The 18,745-nt window shown below is 43.2% G+C and overlaps 1 protein-coding gene across 2 annotated transcripts in view; it reads right to left on the reverse strand.

Moving 5' to 3' along the window:
- Positions 1–18,745, reverse strand: part of LOC139625042 (cadherin-20-like) — a 75,139-nt gene that overhangs the window by 9,476 nt on the left and 46,918 nt on the right. For both annotated transcript variants that reach the window (XM_071484623.1, XM_071484624.1), the window contains exons 2-7: positions 15,193–15,507; positions 10,314–10,608; positions 9,793–9,912; positions 6,482–6,649; positions 4,776–4,963; positions 3,855–4,108 (exon numbers count right to left, since the gene is read on the reverse strand). In XM_071484623.1, the coding sequence (XP_071340724.1) occupies positions 3,855–4,108; positions 4,776–4,963; positions 6,482–6,649; positions 9,793–9,912; positions 10,314–10,608; positions 15,193–15,411 (1,244 nt within the window). In that variant the 5' untranslated portion in view covers positions 15,412–15,507. The remainder of the gene's footprint in view (positions 1–3,854; positions 4,109–4,775; positions 4,964–6,481; positions 6,650–9,792; positions 9,913–10,313; positions 10,609–15,192; positions 15,508–18,745) is intronic.

Below are 18,745 nucleotides of genomic sequence, written 5' to 3' on the forward strand. Positions count from 1 at the left end.
ATCCTATCTGATGGCGACGCACGTGCACACACACAACACAGCATGTGCAGCGTGTGTGTGTCTGTGTGATAAGGCGACAGGCTGGCAGCTTCTGAGGGCACAATAAGAAGGAGCGGCTCCAGATAAGGCTCAATCAGAGTATCTGCCTCTTCTGCCAAACTGACGCTGGGGATACACAGACCTGCAGCGTGCCACCCTGGCTCATCTCCTGCCACCGCCGGCCAATTTCCAAAACACTCTTCTGAGAGCGACACGCAACAACAACCAGACACACACACACAAACACACACACACAGAAGAGAAACAGGAGAATGTAGAGCACATCCTCTTCCAGGCTGTGGAGCAGAAACCTGTTTATGTAACCATGAGGTGTCCTCTGTTCACACATGGACTGAGTTCACCTGTAGCTGCTCTGGCTGGGAGAGGTAAAGGTGTGTATGTGTGTCTGAAACATTCACAGAATTTCACAATTTAAAAAAAACAAAAAAACAAAAACAAAAAAAAAACCATATATAATGAATTAATACAAAAATGAATTGATTGAAAGAGGGTTAGCAAACCAAAAACACCACCTCTGTCTTCTGGGCCTCACACTGAGCATTTATATTTATTTTCTAAAAATATAAAGATTAAATCATGAATCTGTTAGAGATAAAAATAATGTTAATGTAGCTAAAATAATTACTGGGAGCAAAAAGCAACGTAGCTTTCTTTGGTGTATGTTTGTATGTTGCCTTGGTCTTTGAATTGGCATCTATCTAATATACTTTTTTTATCTTACATGGATGCATCTGACTGTGCTGAAAATATGTAGGAAAATTTGTAAAAATTTGTCTTAAACAGCATTAAATGCATCACGAGACATTAACAATGACCATTAACCAGCCTGTTTTTGGGGTTAGCACACTCCTCCTTAACGTGCAGCCTTTAAATGACTAATTAAACCACCTATCTCCATCCCATCTGCAGATCAAGTGTTTAATAAAAGACTAGTACTATTGTTGTCAGACTGATACACTACAGTCACTTCAGCTGTAGTGTTTATGTGTGTGTGTTCAAGTCTGTAGGGTTGTTGGCAGTGTGTGTGTTGGGCCGACAGGGAACAGTCGTGACTGGCACATCCACGGCTGGCGAGGATCTCCCTGAAGGATCTCTATTAATATCACTCCTCCACAGTCATGAGGAGGGGCTGCTGTCTATATGTTTGTGTTAGTGTTAGTGTGTGTGTGTGTGTGTGTGTGTGTGTGTGTGTGTGTGTGTGTGTGTGTGTGAGAAACAGCAGGTGAGAAAGTGTGTGTGGGTTCAGATTTATCTGCCAGTCATGCTACAGCCGCTGAAGGAGAGAGAGACGTAGAATGGAAATGAGACAGACAGAGACTGAAGGTCGCCTGCTGCTTTGTGTCCTGATTTGTCCTGTAATGTTGCTGCTGCTGCTGCTGCTGCAGCGGTATCCGGCCTCAGCTCCTCACCCTCACCCTCAACTGATTCCTCAGCTTTCCGCCACTTGTGCCGTAACTCTCCTCACACTCCAAACTGGCTTTTGAAAATCTCTCACTGATGCACCGCCAGAACACGGTGCCAGCTCTGGGGATTTCAGGGAAACATGATATTCAGATTGGAGCTTTAGCTGCATCAGTGCTTCGCTGCTCTGATTCCCTCTCTCTCTCTCTCTCTCTCTCTCTCTCTCTCTCTCTCTCTCTCTCTCTCTCTCTCTCTCTCTCTCTCTCTCTCTCTCTCTCTCTCTCTCTCTCTCTCTCTCTCCAGGAGAGTTTCTCAGTTAATTGTCATCAGTGGATTTCCTCAAGCATCAAAGAGTTTAGTGCAGTGGTTTCCAACCTGGAGGTCTGGAGCATCTATGAATCTCAGGGTGTGAAAGACATTTACAATGGCAGGAAACAGTGGAGGGAAATACATCAAATCCTGTCATGATTTATGTGGTTTTAGATTCCAGAACCGATTTACAGTATACTGTGAATTATTTATACATTTGAGGGGCGATTCTATATGCTCAGTAACCAGATGAAAATATCTGTTTTTGGCAGAACTAAATAACTAACAAATCAGAACTTCATCACACGTCCGAAAACCAAAACTGATGTCAACGGTGCTGCTCTGAAAATGAACCTAATGAGAACAGCAGGCAGCGACTGGATCTGAAGACAAACTGTTATTCTCCTTTAACACCGCACAAAGTACGACTGTATCTCCTGATCGTCAACACCAACTGAAACACACTAAATGGTCTGTTTTACAATATTTGCCTCATTCACCAATTCACTGACAGAACAACCATCAAGGCTGAAGGACAGTTGGACACACTGACAGGAGGAGCTGGGGATCAAACCACTGACCAGCAGATAAGCAGACGACCGGCTCTGCCTCTTGAGCCACAGCCTGACACTGAGTCCAACTGGGTCTGATCAATCATCACACCCACATTATCTTCATAATCAGCTCAAAAATCTCAAGGATTGGAATGAGGAGCTTGGAAAGGAGCCTGTGAAGGTGGTTTGGGCTTTTGAGCTTTGGATTCAGCTGCCTCTTATATGTCTCCAGGTGTATTCCAGGTGTGGCCAACTGGAAGGAGACTCTTGGGCAAACCCAGAATAAGGTGGAGGGATTAAACACCCCATCAGTTTCTAGCGTTGTGTTGAACTTTGTAAGTGTATTGCCCTCAAAACAAAAAAAATGTAGCATCCATAAAATCCCTTTACGCAAATCTGAACTACCTGCTCACCGTCGAAAGTTTGTTGTGCAGGGAACAGTGAACAAGTGAATTGAGGAGGAAATTTGAGACCCAACACTTAAATTGCTGAGTGTGTATTTAAGCTCGATGCACACAAGCAGCCACCGTGTCGTCCACATCCATTTCCTGTGCACTACTTTTAGCCTTAACTGGCTACCGGTTGTGAAAGGGCCAGCTGGGACAGGGTGCAGCTTGTGCCATATGAAAAACTCATTTACCGCACCAGTCGTTGATTCCTTCCAATGATTAATAGCCTAATTAAAGACTTTATGTCTAATTAGTTTGTGAGAGGTGCAGTCTGGACAGTCAACCCACCACACAACATCTGTTCTGTCAGACCACAAAACATATTCTCCCATCAGTGAGAGCAGTCAAAGTCCTCAGCGTCTACTCTCTCCGACTGCTGGACGCTGAAACTCATCAGCGTTGTTATTAACATTGTTATGTGTCCTCTTCATCCTCAGCTTCATCAGTATCCATCGGTGGAGCTCTCAAACACATACAACATGTTGCTTTGGTACAGAGCCAGCAGTTGTAGCCTGCTCTGACAATGAGTCATGTTCTGATGCTTCCCCCTGCTGGTGACCAGGCCATGTTACACCAGCAGGGCCAGAAAACATCTGTTTGATGTTACCCCCACTGAGTAAGCAAACCTTTCCGATAAGAAAAGCTGAATTTTGTAGCAGCTTGAACTATTATTTAATAATAATGCAGAGACCCACATCATTCTTTCTTCTTACAAACTTATAAATGGGTTGATTTTAAATTAAAAACAGGTTCATATGAAATGCAAAATAAGCTTTTTAGGACAGAAAAGTCTTAAGAAAACTACAATAAAATGCAGCTCACACATTAATGACACATTTTACTCTTAATACTTCTGCATTTTTCCTTAAGTAAGGTGCTGAATGCATGACTTTTGCTGCCAACAGAGTATTTTTTAATTCATGTATTAATACTTTTACTGAAGTAAAGGACATGAATGTTCCTTCCAGCACAACAAAGCATGCAGTTGAAGGAAAACTCCCCACTCTCATGCAATAAATGTTTCCACTCCACCTGACAAGCACCTGGAGCCAGGTCAGGGTTGTCTCTCCGCCTTCCTCACCTCACAGTGTTGTTGGCGGCATCAGGATCCCTCGCTGACACTGTCTTCACCAACGACCCAATCGCTGCGTCCTCCGGAAGTTCAATGTAGTAGGCAGGCAAGTCAAACATTGGTGGCTCATCCACGTCCTCCACGCTCACGTGCACGATGGTGACGTCCTTGAAGGGCCCGCGGTGGCGGAAGGCCGGGTCCAGGTGGCTGTTGGCGCCCTCCACCTTCAGAGTGTAACTAGGCTTGCTCTCAAAGTTGAGCGGCTGAAGGGCGAACACACAACAAGGCCATTTTTCAGGTGATCTTCTGCTGCAGAAGATTTCAACACAAGATGTCTGCAGAAATTAAGTCACACACTTTGCATTCAGAGTTCTCAGCTAAGTCATTCAAGAAAACATACATTTGTGCCAGTTTGGTAAATAAAAAACCATCTTCAGTATTATGAGTACACTTTCTATCTCTGTAAAAATGTCCAGTAAAGGGTCACCAGAGGAGATAACATGCCAAGGAAAATTTCTAGGGATGTTTATTTTAGTGCTGAATTTACCAAAAGACGCTTACAATCAAGAATGGATTGTAGACAGCACTTTACATTATAGGTAGTGAAAAATTAAATTGCCAGATTTTTGAATTGAGTTTTGTGACTTTCTCCGTGTGACAAAGAAGCATTTTGGAGGTTTGTAACAGGGTTGTACACAAATAAAATGGACAGACTCAAGTTATTTCACCTTTTTTTGAAATGAAATTCATCATCAATTCATAAATTAAAAGTTACATTAGTTTATAGTCTCCAATATTATAGAATCTGTAAAATCTGTGCTAAAATAAGACTTGTTTTTGAATAATGATGAAGGTTGTAAAAATGACTGAATTTTATTTATTCCCTGTGACTGTGTCATGTGATAAAAACTGATCAGTTTCCTTGTGTACCCTTTTCACTGTGATGATGCCAAAAAGGTTGGTGGGGTCGGTGCTGATGTCAAAGGTATCTCTTCCATCTCCATCAATGATACTGTACTTCATCTCAGCGTTGACCCCGATGTCCCTGTCCTTCGCCCAGATACGACCCACCACTGAACCCACTGGAGCAGACTCTGGGATGCTCATCTGGTACAACCCTGAGAGGACACATCAACACAGTGATCATCCTGTCACACCTTTTTCCATCTGTTTTCCTCTTCTATCCTCTAGAGGGAGCCAAACACCTTCCAACACCTCCACTGCCGTTCTCGCCTCTCGAAATCACATCTGAGGCAGCCTGAAATAAATGGCTTCATAAACACCTCACACTTGGGTTACACACTCGTCTCATGGGTCGGCTTGAATTTCATCTACTGTTTAACCTCAAAGAAGAGGTGACAGCTGCCCAATTTGTGGTGCTCCCTGCAGTCCATAGTGAAATGCCTGCACATTGTGCTTGACAGGGGGGAATCCCTGAAGCTCTTCACAACCGATCAAAGCTCTATCAAAGTGATGGCGTTAATTGGTGGGAGACCAGTGGTGGAAGTGGAAGTGGGGTGGCAACGGCGGCGGGTGTTCTCTTTGTCTAGGGGTGAAGCCACCCGTCGGCCAGGCTGAGATGACCACGGACAGCTCGACAACCCCTGACCTCAGGAGGACGGTAATGAGAGGAGCAGAAATGGGGATAATCAAAGAGACAGCATGGGGGGCGACTGGTGGTGAGGAGGAGGAGGGGAGGGAGGAGGCCAGGGGGTAAATGACTGGGGACTGATGGCCAGGAGTGGACAGAGGGAAATGGACAGAGGGGGACAACGGTTTGGAAGCTTGAGAGAACTGAGGTAATAGTTTTGTGTGTGTGGGGGGGGGGCTGATTCTCGCTGGAGCCACCCTTATATGTGTTTACACATGGTGTTGAGATGCTACCCTGAAGCAGAACAGAACTTGAAATTCAAGTGAACCTCAGGGTCATTCAAGAGCTTTGAGTCGAGCCACAGATGTCTCCATATACAGTTGGAGGGTTGGAACAATGACTCAATACACACCCATGATCATTTTAAGGGTATATTCATGATATTCTTTCAGAATGTTGGAATACAAACACACTGTGAGTGTAGAAATGTATTCTGTCCTTAGATGTGATGGTGGTTGGTGCAAAATGCAAATAAAAGAATCTCCTACATTAAAAATAAAGCAGCTGCTTTACATTCAGAACTTCATCTGCTTAATGCTAAACTGAAGAATTAAATATGTATACAATATATCATTTTAACCAAACATTCAACAGTTCCAACTCCCCTTATGAGAGGATTTGCTGTTTTTCTTTGTTATACATCATCATAAACTAAATATCTTGGATATTGTCCACTATTATGACACTTTTAGTATTTTTTGACATTTTATAGATAAGAGAGTCATCAATAATGAAAATAATGCTTTGTTGCGGCCCAGATTCATGAAATAATTAGTAACTTGGGAGTCGTACCTAATCAGATTTAGGTCATAAAATTATCCATTTTAAATGTGCACAGTGCATATACAGCATTTTTGTACTGTGCCACGATGTATTCCTACACGCCTGAGAGAAACTCTCCAGAGCATTTACATTTTTCAGCTCGAAAGTGAATCAAGAAAAACACATAAAAATAGAGAGAGTAGAAGTGTAGACTGTCGCTCACTCTGGTCAAACATGGGTGGGTTGTCGTTGATGTCGCTGAGCGTGATGTTGACGGTGGTCGTGCCGGCCAGCCCCCCCAGCTGGCCGCCCATGTCCTTGGCCTGGATGACCACAGTGTAGTTTTCTCGGGTCTCCCGGTCCATGTCTGCCAGGGACACACGGACCACGCCTGAGGAGGGAAAACCAAGAGAAAGAGAAAGGGCAACCGGAGACACAGGAGGTGAATTAAAGGTCGGCGACAGAAAACTGGTGACACAGATTAGGGTCATGTGTCCAAGCGATGTTGTCGTGGAATGTCAGTGCTCTCCATGGGCCAGACAAGACGCTGCACTAGAGTTTTATAATGAAACCTCTCATCCTTCTCCACAGGGTTCGATTTCATCCTCTGAGCCAAAAGTGAACATAACAGGAGAGATTTCATTCTCTCTTTTTTGACTGTTAAAGTCTTAATAAAAGCCTAAAGATATATTTTTTTTCAAACTCTAACTGTGATTGTTGCCCATTTCGTGATAAATATTTCATGTTAGAGATCTGAAAATGCCTGACTGGGAAATACAGCATTTATTGATATTATATAAAACAACTGGAAGGAGACTCTTGGGCAAACCCAGATTTTTTTTGGATGCTTTGTTTTTTTCCTCACATATACAGACGTAGGGCAGTCATCTTGCTCAAAGGCACTTCAACACGTGGACAAGAGGAGATAGGAATCAAACCACTGACCCCACGATTAATGTTCAACCCAAGCACCCTGCTTTGTGCAGCTAAAACCTTGGTCACATACACTTATAATCAAGTTTTTACCATAGCTTCATGTTAAGACTAAGACAGGGAAAGGATCACTGTGATGGCAGAGTGGCAGGATAAAAGGAAGGATTGATACTCCAAAATAAGCAAATCCAAATTTTTACTAAAACTAAAACTGAGGTAAAAGAGTGATATTTTAAAATTCAGACATATTTGCACTGTAAGATAACAACTACACACTCGCTGTCACTGTAAAGCCTGGTCTCTAACTACTCTGACAGTACAGACAGATCATAACTGAGCAAACTTCACAGAGCAGTGTCAATTTGTCACAAGAAAGCCTTAAGTTAAGCAGCCTTATTGGTTCAGAAGTGTGGCTGTGGGCAAATCACTGACCTCCTTCAAGCAAAAATCCAGGTTTTACAGTAATAGGTGACTACAGTACATGTAACCTGAGTTAACCACCTTTCAACCTTCAAGGATGTCTGACTGCACCAGCTTCCGTACATTAACAACTATGTGCTATCACCACAGACATCCATACACAGCCAGCGTACACGCAGCAGAATCCAGCCAAGAAAGAATGAGGAAGAAAAAAGAAGTGCACATAACAGCTGAGACTTTGAACTCTAAGTGTTGAAGTTTTACATTGTGTTCCACACCAATAAAAGCCTGAGTGCTGTGCTTATAGCCGAGGCGGGGAGGCTGACTGATGGCTGTGGAGTCACTTGTGCTTCAGTGATGGATGAACCTACAGCAGCAGCTGCCTGACTGGCAGCTGATGGGCAGAGCAGCCTGAGAGGTTTGGCAACAGATTCCAGTGCTGACAAACAAGGAAATGAGGCAGCTGTGGTAAACAATGGCCAGTGACTGTCTGCTTTTAGGAAGGTAATGGATTTTTGGATGTGGTGGCTTGAGTTGTGACGGCTGCTACCATGTGTCGCAATGCTGCAGTCAAGCTTAAAGAGTTTTAGCTGCATATCTGCACCTGAGCGATACACCCACATGTGACTGTTTAACACCTTATCTGATAACTATGGCCATTAATGTGCTACTATATCAGCCTCAGCTCCTCTGCTTTCAGTCTGTCCAGCAGATATTGAATTTAGCTGCGTGGATTTGTTCCCATTCTTCCACTAAAGCATTATTGGGGTGATGCTGGCTGAAAAGGCCTGACTCACAGTCTATTTTCCAGTTCATCCCAAAGATGCTGGATGGGGCTGGGGTCATGGCTCTGTGCAGGCCAGTCAAGTTCTTCCACACCACGCTGTGAAGTGAGTCAGTCTGCTCAAACCAGCTGTTTTGACAGATGTATGTCATCTTTTAGCGAGTGTCCTTTGCTGGTTTCCTCTGTATAAATAAAGGTTTCAGTCATTCAATTACCTTTTTTAGAAATGCACTTATTTGCTTTTCTGCAGAGAGTGAGATGAGAAGAATAAAACCACTCTCGTGCCTGTACACTAAACATGGAGCCAGCTCGCGGAGGTAATTAGCTTAGCTTAGCTTAGTATAAAGAATGGATGCAGGGAGTAACTACTAGCCAGATCCAAAATAACATTTCTTTTCATGAACAGGTTAAACAACAAAATATAACATGTAAGTGAGTTTTAAACTAGTTGGTAGGTTTCTTTCTCCTTTGGACAGAGCCAGGGTAGCTCTCGCCACGCTTCATGCTAAGCTAACTACCTCCTGGCTCTAGCTTTGTACTTGATGCACAGACATGAGTCTGGTTTTGACCTTCTCATCTAAATTAAAAGCAAACTTTGATAGATTAAACATCTCAGAGGTATCTACTTAGTGATTTTCATAAGATACAGATATGAATGGGAGTCATTGCTGCCTGGAGAGATACATTACAAAATTCACATCACATCAGCAATGTTTGATAAATGATTGGCAGCAATATCAATTTCGTCTGATGTACAATAAACAGACCCAAACATGCACAGTCATGGTCCTTTAATGCTGAATGGTGACTGATATATATCATTTGGAAGGTGTGGGAAAGTTTCTCCAGCCTCTTGATCACCTCAGCACAAGGGGCCGTCTGTCTTATTCTGTCCTCATTTTCAACAGAGAAGCAGAGTCACACTTTGAGCTTAGTGCGTCTTTCTTTTTTTGTTGAGTGCCAGGAGTTTGAAACAGTGCAAGTTGCAAGACAAGAGTGCAGTGTTTCAGACAAGTTTTTGGCAGTCTCATAGCAACAACGGGAGCCATGCTGAGCTTCCCACATTCAGAGCTGGTTGCTATACTCCAGGACTTAAAGTGTGGACAGCTAAAAATCCGAGTGCTATTACAATGTGAGAGCATGAGAGACAAGGTGGGAAAGTCGTGGTAAATGTCAGGTGTTAGGAAAAAGAAAAGGCCTCTCTGTCAGTGGTAAGTTTGTCGATTACATCACATCATCTGACATCATTCCTGCTTATTACAAATTCATAGGAGCTCATAAAATAGTTAAAGTGTCTGAAGTTTGAAATCCATCAGATGCCACATGTAATGGATAAAAACGCTGGTTTCCCTGGTTACAGTTTTAGAAAGAGTTTAGCAGCATGTGTGCAGTCGTACCGCTCTTAGCATCCACTGAGAAGTAAGGCTGCCCCTCCAGGATGCTGTAGACCACGCGAGCGCTGTTGCCATACGTGGGGTCATCTGCATCTGTGGCGGTCAGCTGGATCACAGATGTTCCTTGGTACAAACAGAGGCAAAGGTGAGGAGGAGCAGGCGAAATGAGGATTAGAGGGGAAGGGAAGGGAGTGATGAGCTACGTCAAAATTAACATATTAATCAAAGAAACAAATTTTTGGGTTGAGTTTTTTCATCTGTGGCTGGATCAGCTCCAGGATTGAACTATGCTTATTTACTTCAAAGTAACCACAAAAGCAGGTTTATGAATAGTGAGTGAAGCAGATGGAGACGAGCCTGTAAGACGAAGCCACAGCGAGAACTCTGCAGGGCTGTTATGTGCTTTGCTTTTGTTCACCATGGCTGCAAACTTCCAGCAGCCGCTCCCTTAAAAACAAACACCACGGACATGCACAGGCAACAGTTTAGTCCATCTGTCTGCCTTTCCTTCTCCCTCTACTCACCTATGTTGGACATTTCGGGCACGGATGCCTGGTAAGGTCCATCGAGGAACCTCGGCTCATTGTCGTTGATGTCCTGGATCTTGACGATGAACTCGGACTCGGGCTCCAGAGGCCTGTCCGTCAGGCGGTTGCGGGCCTGGGCGCGGAGGATGTACTGGGCCTTCACCTCCCGGTCCAGCCTCTGGATGGCGTGGATGTCGCCCGTGCTGTCGTCAATGGTGAAGGTGGTGCCCGCGCCTTCGCCCGTCAGGATGTACTTAATGGAGCCGTCGCCTTTATCCATGTCTGAGTGAAGCTGTAGAGATATTTATGAGTCAGTCAAAACTTTTCATTCTACAACACACATACCTAAAGTCAAATCTGTTCCCAAACTGCAATCAATCTCAAAAATCATGAACCCATATCCCGAAGACAGATAAAACAGCATCAATATAGTGTGACCACAACAGGAATCTATCTGACATATGGTGCAATCCAAAGTATTAGGACAGTGACGTGTTTTTGAGGACGTTTAATTAGGCCACAATCCCCCAGTTTTAGAACAATGCAGCAGCAGAGTGATCCTAAACACACAAACAACCAAAGCACTTTTTGGGGCCAAACAGTGGAAAGTTCTTGTCTGTCCAAGTCAGCCACATGATCTCGGGCCAACTGAACATGTGTTTCACTTGCTGAGGAGCAGACCGAAAGCAAAAAAGCCACCAAAGAAAGAAATAAGAATAAGCACAAATGGAGCTTCAGCACAGGCCTGGGAAAGCATGATATCTATTATTTCAACAGAAAATTAATCACTTATTTGTCAACTAATAGTCAAAGCATTCGCTGGTTAAAGCTTCTCCAATGTCAGGATTTGCCACTTTTTCTCTATTCTATCTATGTAAATTGTCTACCTTTAAGTTTTGGATTGTTTCTCTGACAAAACAGGCAACGTGAAACCATTGTTTTCACAATGTATTAATAAACCAGAAAAATAATTAAATAGATGAACTCATAATATAAATTATATTTAGTAGCAGCCCTGCTTGAGACCGAAATTTTGAAGTATGAAGTTTCGGTTAAAGCTAAGAATCAGCACTTTAACATCTCAGACATTGATTGAGCTAGAATTCAGCGTGCTGGAGTACTGCGTTAAAATGACAAAAAGAACACAAAAAATGTTTTTTCACATTCAGTCTTTATGCTACATTACATAAATGTACATATTCATGACAATATTGTCAACATATTCCCTCCGAAGGGATGGCCTGCAGTTATAAGCATACCTTCATACTTAGCAGTGAGTAGGTCTCTAATCACAGCTTACAGCCTGTTTGTTGCTATGGGCCCTGCGGTGCAATCAGAAGCCTTCTGTGGCCTCTAAGTGCAAATGCCAGCCTGTTGATGTGCAATCACTCCTTACTTTGTACTTAAAGGGTCTCTGCTGTATGACGAGTGCTTACAGCCATCACACTGGCAGAGTGCAATTAAATGCCCCCATTGATCTCTGTCTTGTATGTAATCAACAGGCATGCACAACACGGCAAAAAACATACCCCCCACCACCACCTCAGCCACTGAATACACGCTCTTCAAGATACTTGCTTTGGCCTTTTGTCATCTGGGGTCACTAAGTGGAATGACCACGCAGAGGCTATCGAGCTGCTGAAATGTTGCAGCTACAGCGCACTTGTCGTTATTATGGTGATTCAGCAGCAATCTTCACAATACCCACCCTTCCCGAGCAGCAGACAATACAGCTTTTGCTATCTCTTTGGACAACGTGCCCACCTGAACTCTCTACTGCAAAGCGTCACGCAGCCCAGCTCGGCCCAGAATAGATTTTTTAATCAACACCCCATTGTGGGTTTCAGCCCCGTGTCTCGTGGTGATATATCTCAGGCCGATGCCTTTCCTTTGCCTCATCTACCTTCTCCTGCACTGATTCCTACTTTCCACCCAAGCCTATGAAAGGAGGGAGTCTGACACTCAGGCTATCAATTACCTGCTCCATCTCAGCCCCAGCCTAAAGCCCAAATACTCTAACATCCCAACGGCTCTGAATACTAAGTTCCTCAACAGTGGAGAGGCAAAGTAGGCTGGAGAAACCTAAGGGGGAAGGCTACATTACATCTTTCTCCTGCTTTGTCATATTCTACAATGCCTTTCTGCCTTGAGTGGCTCTCTAGGTAGTAGCCCGGCCTGTCAGAATCACTTCATTCAGATAAAAAAAAATTAGGGTGGGCGGCTTGAAAAGAATCAGTGAAGAAATGCTAAATGGGAAAGAAGAAGAAGTGGGATGGGAATGAATATGCTACAGCAACTGCAAGGAATTTTTCATATCACATGAGCAGATACAGTACTTTTTTTCTACATATCTCTCAGGACTTGTTACGCTTCTCCCCGATTGGATCACATTTCAGAATCTGGCATTTTCTACAATTCCCGAACGGTTTGTGGTGAAATTATTCTCCAACACTAATTAGGTAGGTTTGCATCATTCCCAAAGGGAAGTTTCAGAGGATGAGCGCTTAGTACTGTGGTATTTTGAAAGCAGACGAGGAATAGTGGGGAAAATTCAATCAAAGGTTTGGAATCACAGTTTTCAGATCATGGCAGCATTTTTTTTTTTTAGGAATTTGGAAAAAGAAAGCACTTTAATGGCTCTACATATGGGCTCTTACATCCAAGTTCTTACTGAAGGATCTGCAGGAATCACACTTTATTAAATACAGGGTAATAAATACAGATATCTGAATTCACAGTTTACATGTGAAACAATGCAATGTTTAAGCCAGGACTGTCTAAAAGAGTCAAATTGGCCCACTGATATCTTACTATCATTCAAGGGGCAAAATTAGAAATACTGCAAAAACCGTACACCTGTTGAGTGCTACAAAATATTATTTAAATGATGAGAATTGATGGTTGATATATTATACACATTTAATGTTACATTCAATTACACTAAACAAATTAGTATGTTCAGGAAAACAAACAAAAAAAAGTAAAAAAACAAATGGATTTAAAAAAACTGGGTCATCAAAAAATTACCTTTCCTTTGAAGCTAAACTTGTAAGGCAGCTGGATTTCTGGCCCAACATATGCTTGGGTCCTTGGCCCAAGTCTGGCCCATATACTTTCACATCTGGACAGATTCTGGCTGTTACCCTCCGGAATTGACTGACAGCCAGAACATTTTGTCCAGAATTGGTTCAGATGTGGAAGTAGCATCTGACAATCACACAGCATAAGGCCCAGATTAGGGCCGTGGAACCAGGTGTATACTGTGACAGAAGAAAACAAGCAAGTGGCTCAAGTACGGGCCGGTTTATTGTGCTTATAGTCCTATGAAGGAGGAACTATGGGCAGCTATGGAGAGATGACTGGTATTCGTAAGCTTGTTGTTGCGCTTCCTCTTCGGCGCTCCCCTACTATGTCATATGATAGACATATGGTTCATCCAATCACCTGCTGAGTATCTCTTCTTCAAAGAACCTGCCTTTTTCCAAACAGTTTCTAATGAAGTCTTCCCAGATGGTGATGTGTAACAAACCATCTGGTGCCTCATGTTAGAAATGTGCCACTGATAAAGTTTTATCTTTTTTTTTTCTCTTGAAGTCAACAGCAAAGCTATAAAACCAGACTAATTAACTAGACACATTGACTGACAACAGCTGCTGTTCCTAAAATTACTCAATCATTATTCTTACAAATCATTATCACATTTAAATCTGTTATGATTAATGCACTTATGGTAAAAACTGCTGCTGAGTCACAACTGACAATCAAAGCTGAAAATATCATCTAAATTGATCCTTTTGACACCATTAGCTGCTGAGCTAACGTTGCATTAGCTAATATTACAGTTTTGGGGACATGCTACTACCCAGTCCTGAATGTGCACAGACTTTGATCACGGGGATTCAAGTATTGATTTGACAGATTGTGCTTAAAAGTGTAACTGAAGCTTCTGATGATTGTTAGTTCTTAATATCTAATAGTGTTAGCGGTCAGTTAGCAACTGCTATCTAATTACAATGCAGTGGAAAAAGACATGCGCAGGCTGCTAATGCTCCATTGTTTATGTGCGGCACAGACTCCAGCTTAACTGTTGTTTTTTTGATCGTCCTCACTCAAATTTTAAATTTCATAATGATACAGATTGAAGTGCTGTTGCATTTTATCTTTTAAGGGGGGACTTCTGCAATGCCACTGTCTGACTCAAACACTGTAGCCTACATACAAACACAAACTTCACCAAAAATATAATAATTTTCGTCTCAGTTTGCAAGGTTGTTGTGTCTCTCCGCTGATGATGACGGGCCTTACAACTATTGATCAAATGTTCAATTCCCCTCAGCAACTGAACAATCAAAGTGCTCCTTTGTGAGCATCCATCGTCTGCTCTTTTCAGAGCATGTCAGCTGTGTTGCCGACGTGCCGTCCACTTCTGTGGAACGAAGCCGACTGGGTGAAGCCTTGGTTCAGGTCAATTAACTCAATCACTGCTGTCTGGCTCTGGTTCAAAGTGGACAGAAGAGAGTGTGTCCTGGTATGGACACAGTGTATCAAGGAATTAAATTGGGTTTCTTCTTTTTTTTTCTGGTTGCTAAAGCTTCCCTCTGCCCACCCATGATCTTCTCTTGCGCTCAGGTTTGGCCAAGCAGCAGCTGACCTCCAGGCTGCAGAGCTTCGCCACAGGTTTTTAGTTTGCACAGTTTGCGACACCTACACTGCGGCAGCTCACGCTTCAGGTGCAGCAGGTGGGAAGCTCATACAGAAAAGTTGCTCCCTTTCTAGATCCAGAAAACTGTGCGCTTAGCATTTCCCCATGTTATACCTCCAATGTGTGTGAAAATATGTGTGCATGAATACAGAAGAGCATGAGGTTAACACTGACCTTTCCGATATAAAGTGGTTCCAGTCCGGTGTACTCCTCCAGGACAAAAAACTGGTTCCACACCCAGCCTCGTTTGACCCTTTGGAGCAGTGCTGAGCCGCCTGTGTTGTCGTCCCCTGCAGACTTACCCAGAAGGCTGTGAGGCAGAAGGGTCAAAATGCAGAGGGTCACAGGGAGCAAGGAGCTGGCAACTGCTGGAAGATGCAATTTGGATCCCATTGTGAAGCACAGAGTAGTATTTGAAAAGACTGTTCCTCTTTCTTCGTGAGTGTAGTTGTTTCTTGGTTTCCTTCCTTTCTGGCTCCTGTTGGTGTCCTGGAAAAGAAAAAAGGAAAAAGATGAGTCCCAGACTTTGGTCCTTTTTTGGACACCGTCATCCTTTTGTTGCATGCTGAGCCTTGGAGACCTGTGGATGACACATATTTGCTGTCTTTTCTCCAGCCTTCAGATTATCCCTGTACTGCAGAGTTTTTGTTGAGTTGTAATGAGCTGTGTGTGCCTTCTCACAGCTGAATGAGAGGTTCCTCTTTTGCTGTTGAAGAGGTGACATGGAGGAGGAGAGGACGTAATAAGAGAGGAGAAGAAGACAAGAACAATAGGTACATTTTGGCCTCCTTTTAAAAGCACTTTGAGTTTCCACATAGAAGAAACTAAGTGGGAAATCTAGCAACTGCTAAAAAAAAAAACATGAAACATCATTTTTCTTCTACAACCACAAATTTAGCTTTAGTGCTGTTGGTAGGCTTATTTTTTAATGTTGGAGAAAGCTTTTACCCCAGTTCCAGTCTTTATGCTAAGCTAAGATAACCTCTGATGGACAACAGTGCCATACTTAACACAAAGACGAGGAACATTTATTTCCCAAAATGTTTATTGCTTCTTGTCAGGCTCTGTTGAATATATTCACATAAAGGAAGCGAACAACATGAGGCACCACTTCACTTTTCTTTTGACTGTAATTTCAGAAATTTGCTTTAAAACCTTCAGGGAAACATAACTAATGCCACTTTATTTTTTTTTGGAGCCTGGAGGAGAAAACCAAAATGATTCCACCAGCTTCAGCTCTTCCCCTTCCTTCCTTCTCTTCCTGTCATGAGGAGTGGTGAGCTCCTTCACAGCTCCTGTAAAAGGCCTGGGGGTGTGATGTTCTGAGATTTTAGTGTTTCTGTTAACACCCCTGCTCAGCTTTACTCACACCGTGTTCTGCAAGTTCCTCTCAGCGCTGCACACCGCTCATTACAAGTGTACTGTCTTCCCCCCCGAATATCTCAGGTTTTGAAGGCCCCTGTGGTATTGCCTGGATGTTGGATTTCATGCCTCTAAATACTATCTCCCTCTGCCTCGTTCTTTTTTGATTTGAACATCATAGGAATCTTTAGGATCATGGAGGTCAAATCTGTGAATGTCTTGCATGAGGTGCTTTTTAAGGTTATGCATCGATCTTAGCTAATCAATACCTTTTCACATGCAGCGCATGGTACCTACGCTGCCTCTCTCCATCTGGATCTTGTTTCTATGTATTAGGAGGATGGCGGCATTTACCCGCTCTTCCTGCATTAACAAGCTCGGGGGGGGGGGGGGGGGGGGGGTTTATGGTCAAAAGGCAGAGAGAAAGCAGAAAAGAAAAGCAGAGAGGCTGTTAGCAGGGGGAGATTGAAAGTTTGAGGCTGATGAAAGAAAAAAAAACAGCGGAAGAAAGAGAGACTGTTTGACTCATGGGTTGACTCCATTATGTTTTGTAAGAGAGAGTGCATTGTGCTGCTGCAGACTCTCTGAATCACCAAACTCAGTTAATCATTGTTGAAGAGGCACAAAAGGCAGGCAAGGGTGGGGGGGGGGCGTGGCTGCATTGTCAGCAGGAGGCTGGGCCCAAGTGTGTGTGTGTGTGTGTGTGTGTGTGTGTGTGCACGCATTTGTGTGTGTTGCGTTTCCGCAGAGACGAGGGCCGCTTGGCAGGACGACTGACACTTGACCTCGTTGCCCCCCCTCTCTTTTCTGTCTATTCAAACTGCCTGGTTGCCATTATGAAGTAAAATTAGCTCCCTGTTCTTCGCTCACAAGCCCCTGGCCTCCCCCTCTCAGCTCCTCCCCTCCAAAGGTCACAGCTTGCACCCAAGCATTTTGCTCCATTTTGTCGCGCCTAATGAAGTGACATGCTATGTAATTGTGCTGGCAAAACATCTCACACATCTCTCTTCTGCTAATCTTATGGCATTTCACTTGTTTAAAGGAAAAGCAGCTGGCGCTTGCCACACAGGCTGGAGAGAGAGGATGGGAGGATGAAGGGATGAGGAGCGAGGTTGAGGGCGGAGGCGCAATCATATGAAAAAGCTTTGCCAGGCTTAAGGCGAGGAGGTATTTTCCCACTGTGCTGGAACACTCTTCCCATTTGAAAATCTGCCTTCTGTATTCCAAAAAGAAAATAACACAATTCAGAGTTGTTATCTCGGAGAAGAAATGACGTCACAAATGGCGAGAGAAGAACAGGAACATCTGGTTTTTATGTTTGTTTTGAAAAGCGAGAAAGGCCTGAAAGGAAAAGGTGGTCGCTGAGAGGGAGGAAGAAAGTGAGTGACAGTGGAGGAGACGGTGATTGTCAGGGGGAGCAGCTGGTGTGACAAAATGATGGGCCATATTGTTATATCATGTTACTGCAAATCCACCTGCTGCTCCATTAACTGTGATCTGACAGCACACGATAACAAACTGCTGCTACATGAGAGCGAGGTGGGACTCTCCTCTCAGTGGAGGAAAATAAACCGCTATAACTGACCGGCCACCACTGGGCTGAGCCACAATACATAATCTAACTCCACCTGTTAAGATTAATGAGTCACTAATGCCCAAACTTACAAAAAAAAATCAATTTCTGTTTAATAAATCACACAAATGTTGATTTATTTTGAATCTCAGTATTTGTAGGGTACAAATGCTAATATGTTAAAGTGAAGTCAGGTAATTATCCTGCAAATTTCAGATGATACATTTCAGATGTTTGCCTTTTTGTGTGAATTTAAACAGGTTTCATAGGAAAATCTGAATTTCTCACAGTAAAGTGCTGGTTTGGTACCAGTAGTGAAAGAAGGCACCTGTCACACCAAACTGGTAATGAAAAGTGTGAAGCTATACACAGATCTAGCAAGTAAAAAAAACTGTAATGCTAATGTGATCTTTGGCCAAAACAACTGGTCAGTTGATCAAAAACTGACATTTTTTGATAAATTGATTATTCAAGCAAACATTACCTCATTTTAGCTTAAATTTCCATTTTGGCTGCTTATCTGATGGTTTGGGACTGTTGGTCCGACAAAACAACATGTCACTCTGCAGCTTTATGAAATTTCAATACAAATTTTAAACAATTTTCTTAAATTGATTCATAAGAAAAAAAAACATTAGTTCCACTTATCAGGAACCTTTCGACCGTCCAAACTCCCATTCACTGAGCGAGGTTACCGAGGGCCGACTCGGTGTGTGGTACATTAGTAGGCTATGGGCTCGTCCCATGTTTAAGTGCTATGTGGAGCATTATTAAGTGTTAATTTCACAGTGG

The sequence above is a fragment of the Trachinotus anak genome, unplaced genomic scaffold (assembly GCF_046630095.1).
Source record: "Trachinotus anak isolate AG129_WGS33_773 ecotype Australia unplaced genomic scaffold, CSIRO_AGI_Tana_v1 ptg000009l, whole genome shotgun sequence".
Taxonomy (NCBI): domain Eukaryota; kingdom Metazoa; phylum Chordata; class Actinopteri; order Carangiformes; family Carangidae; genus Trachinotus; species Trachinotus anak.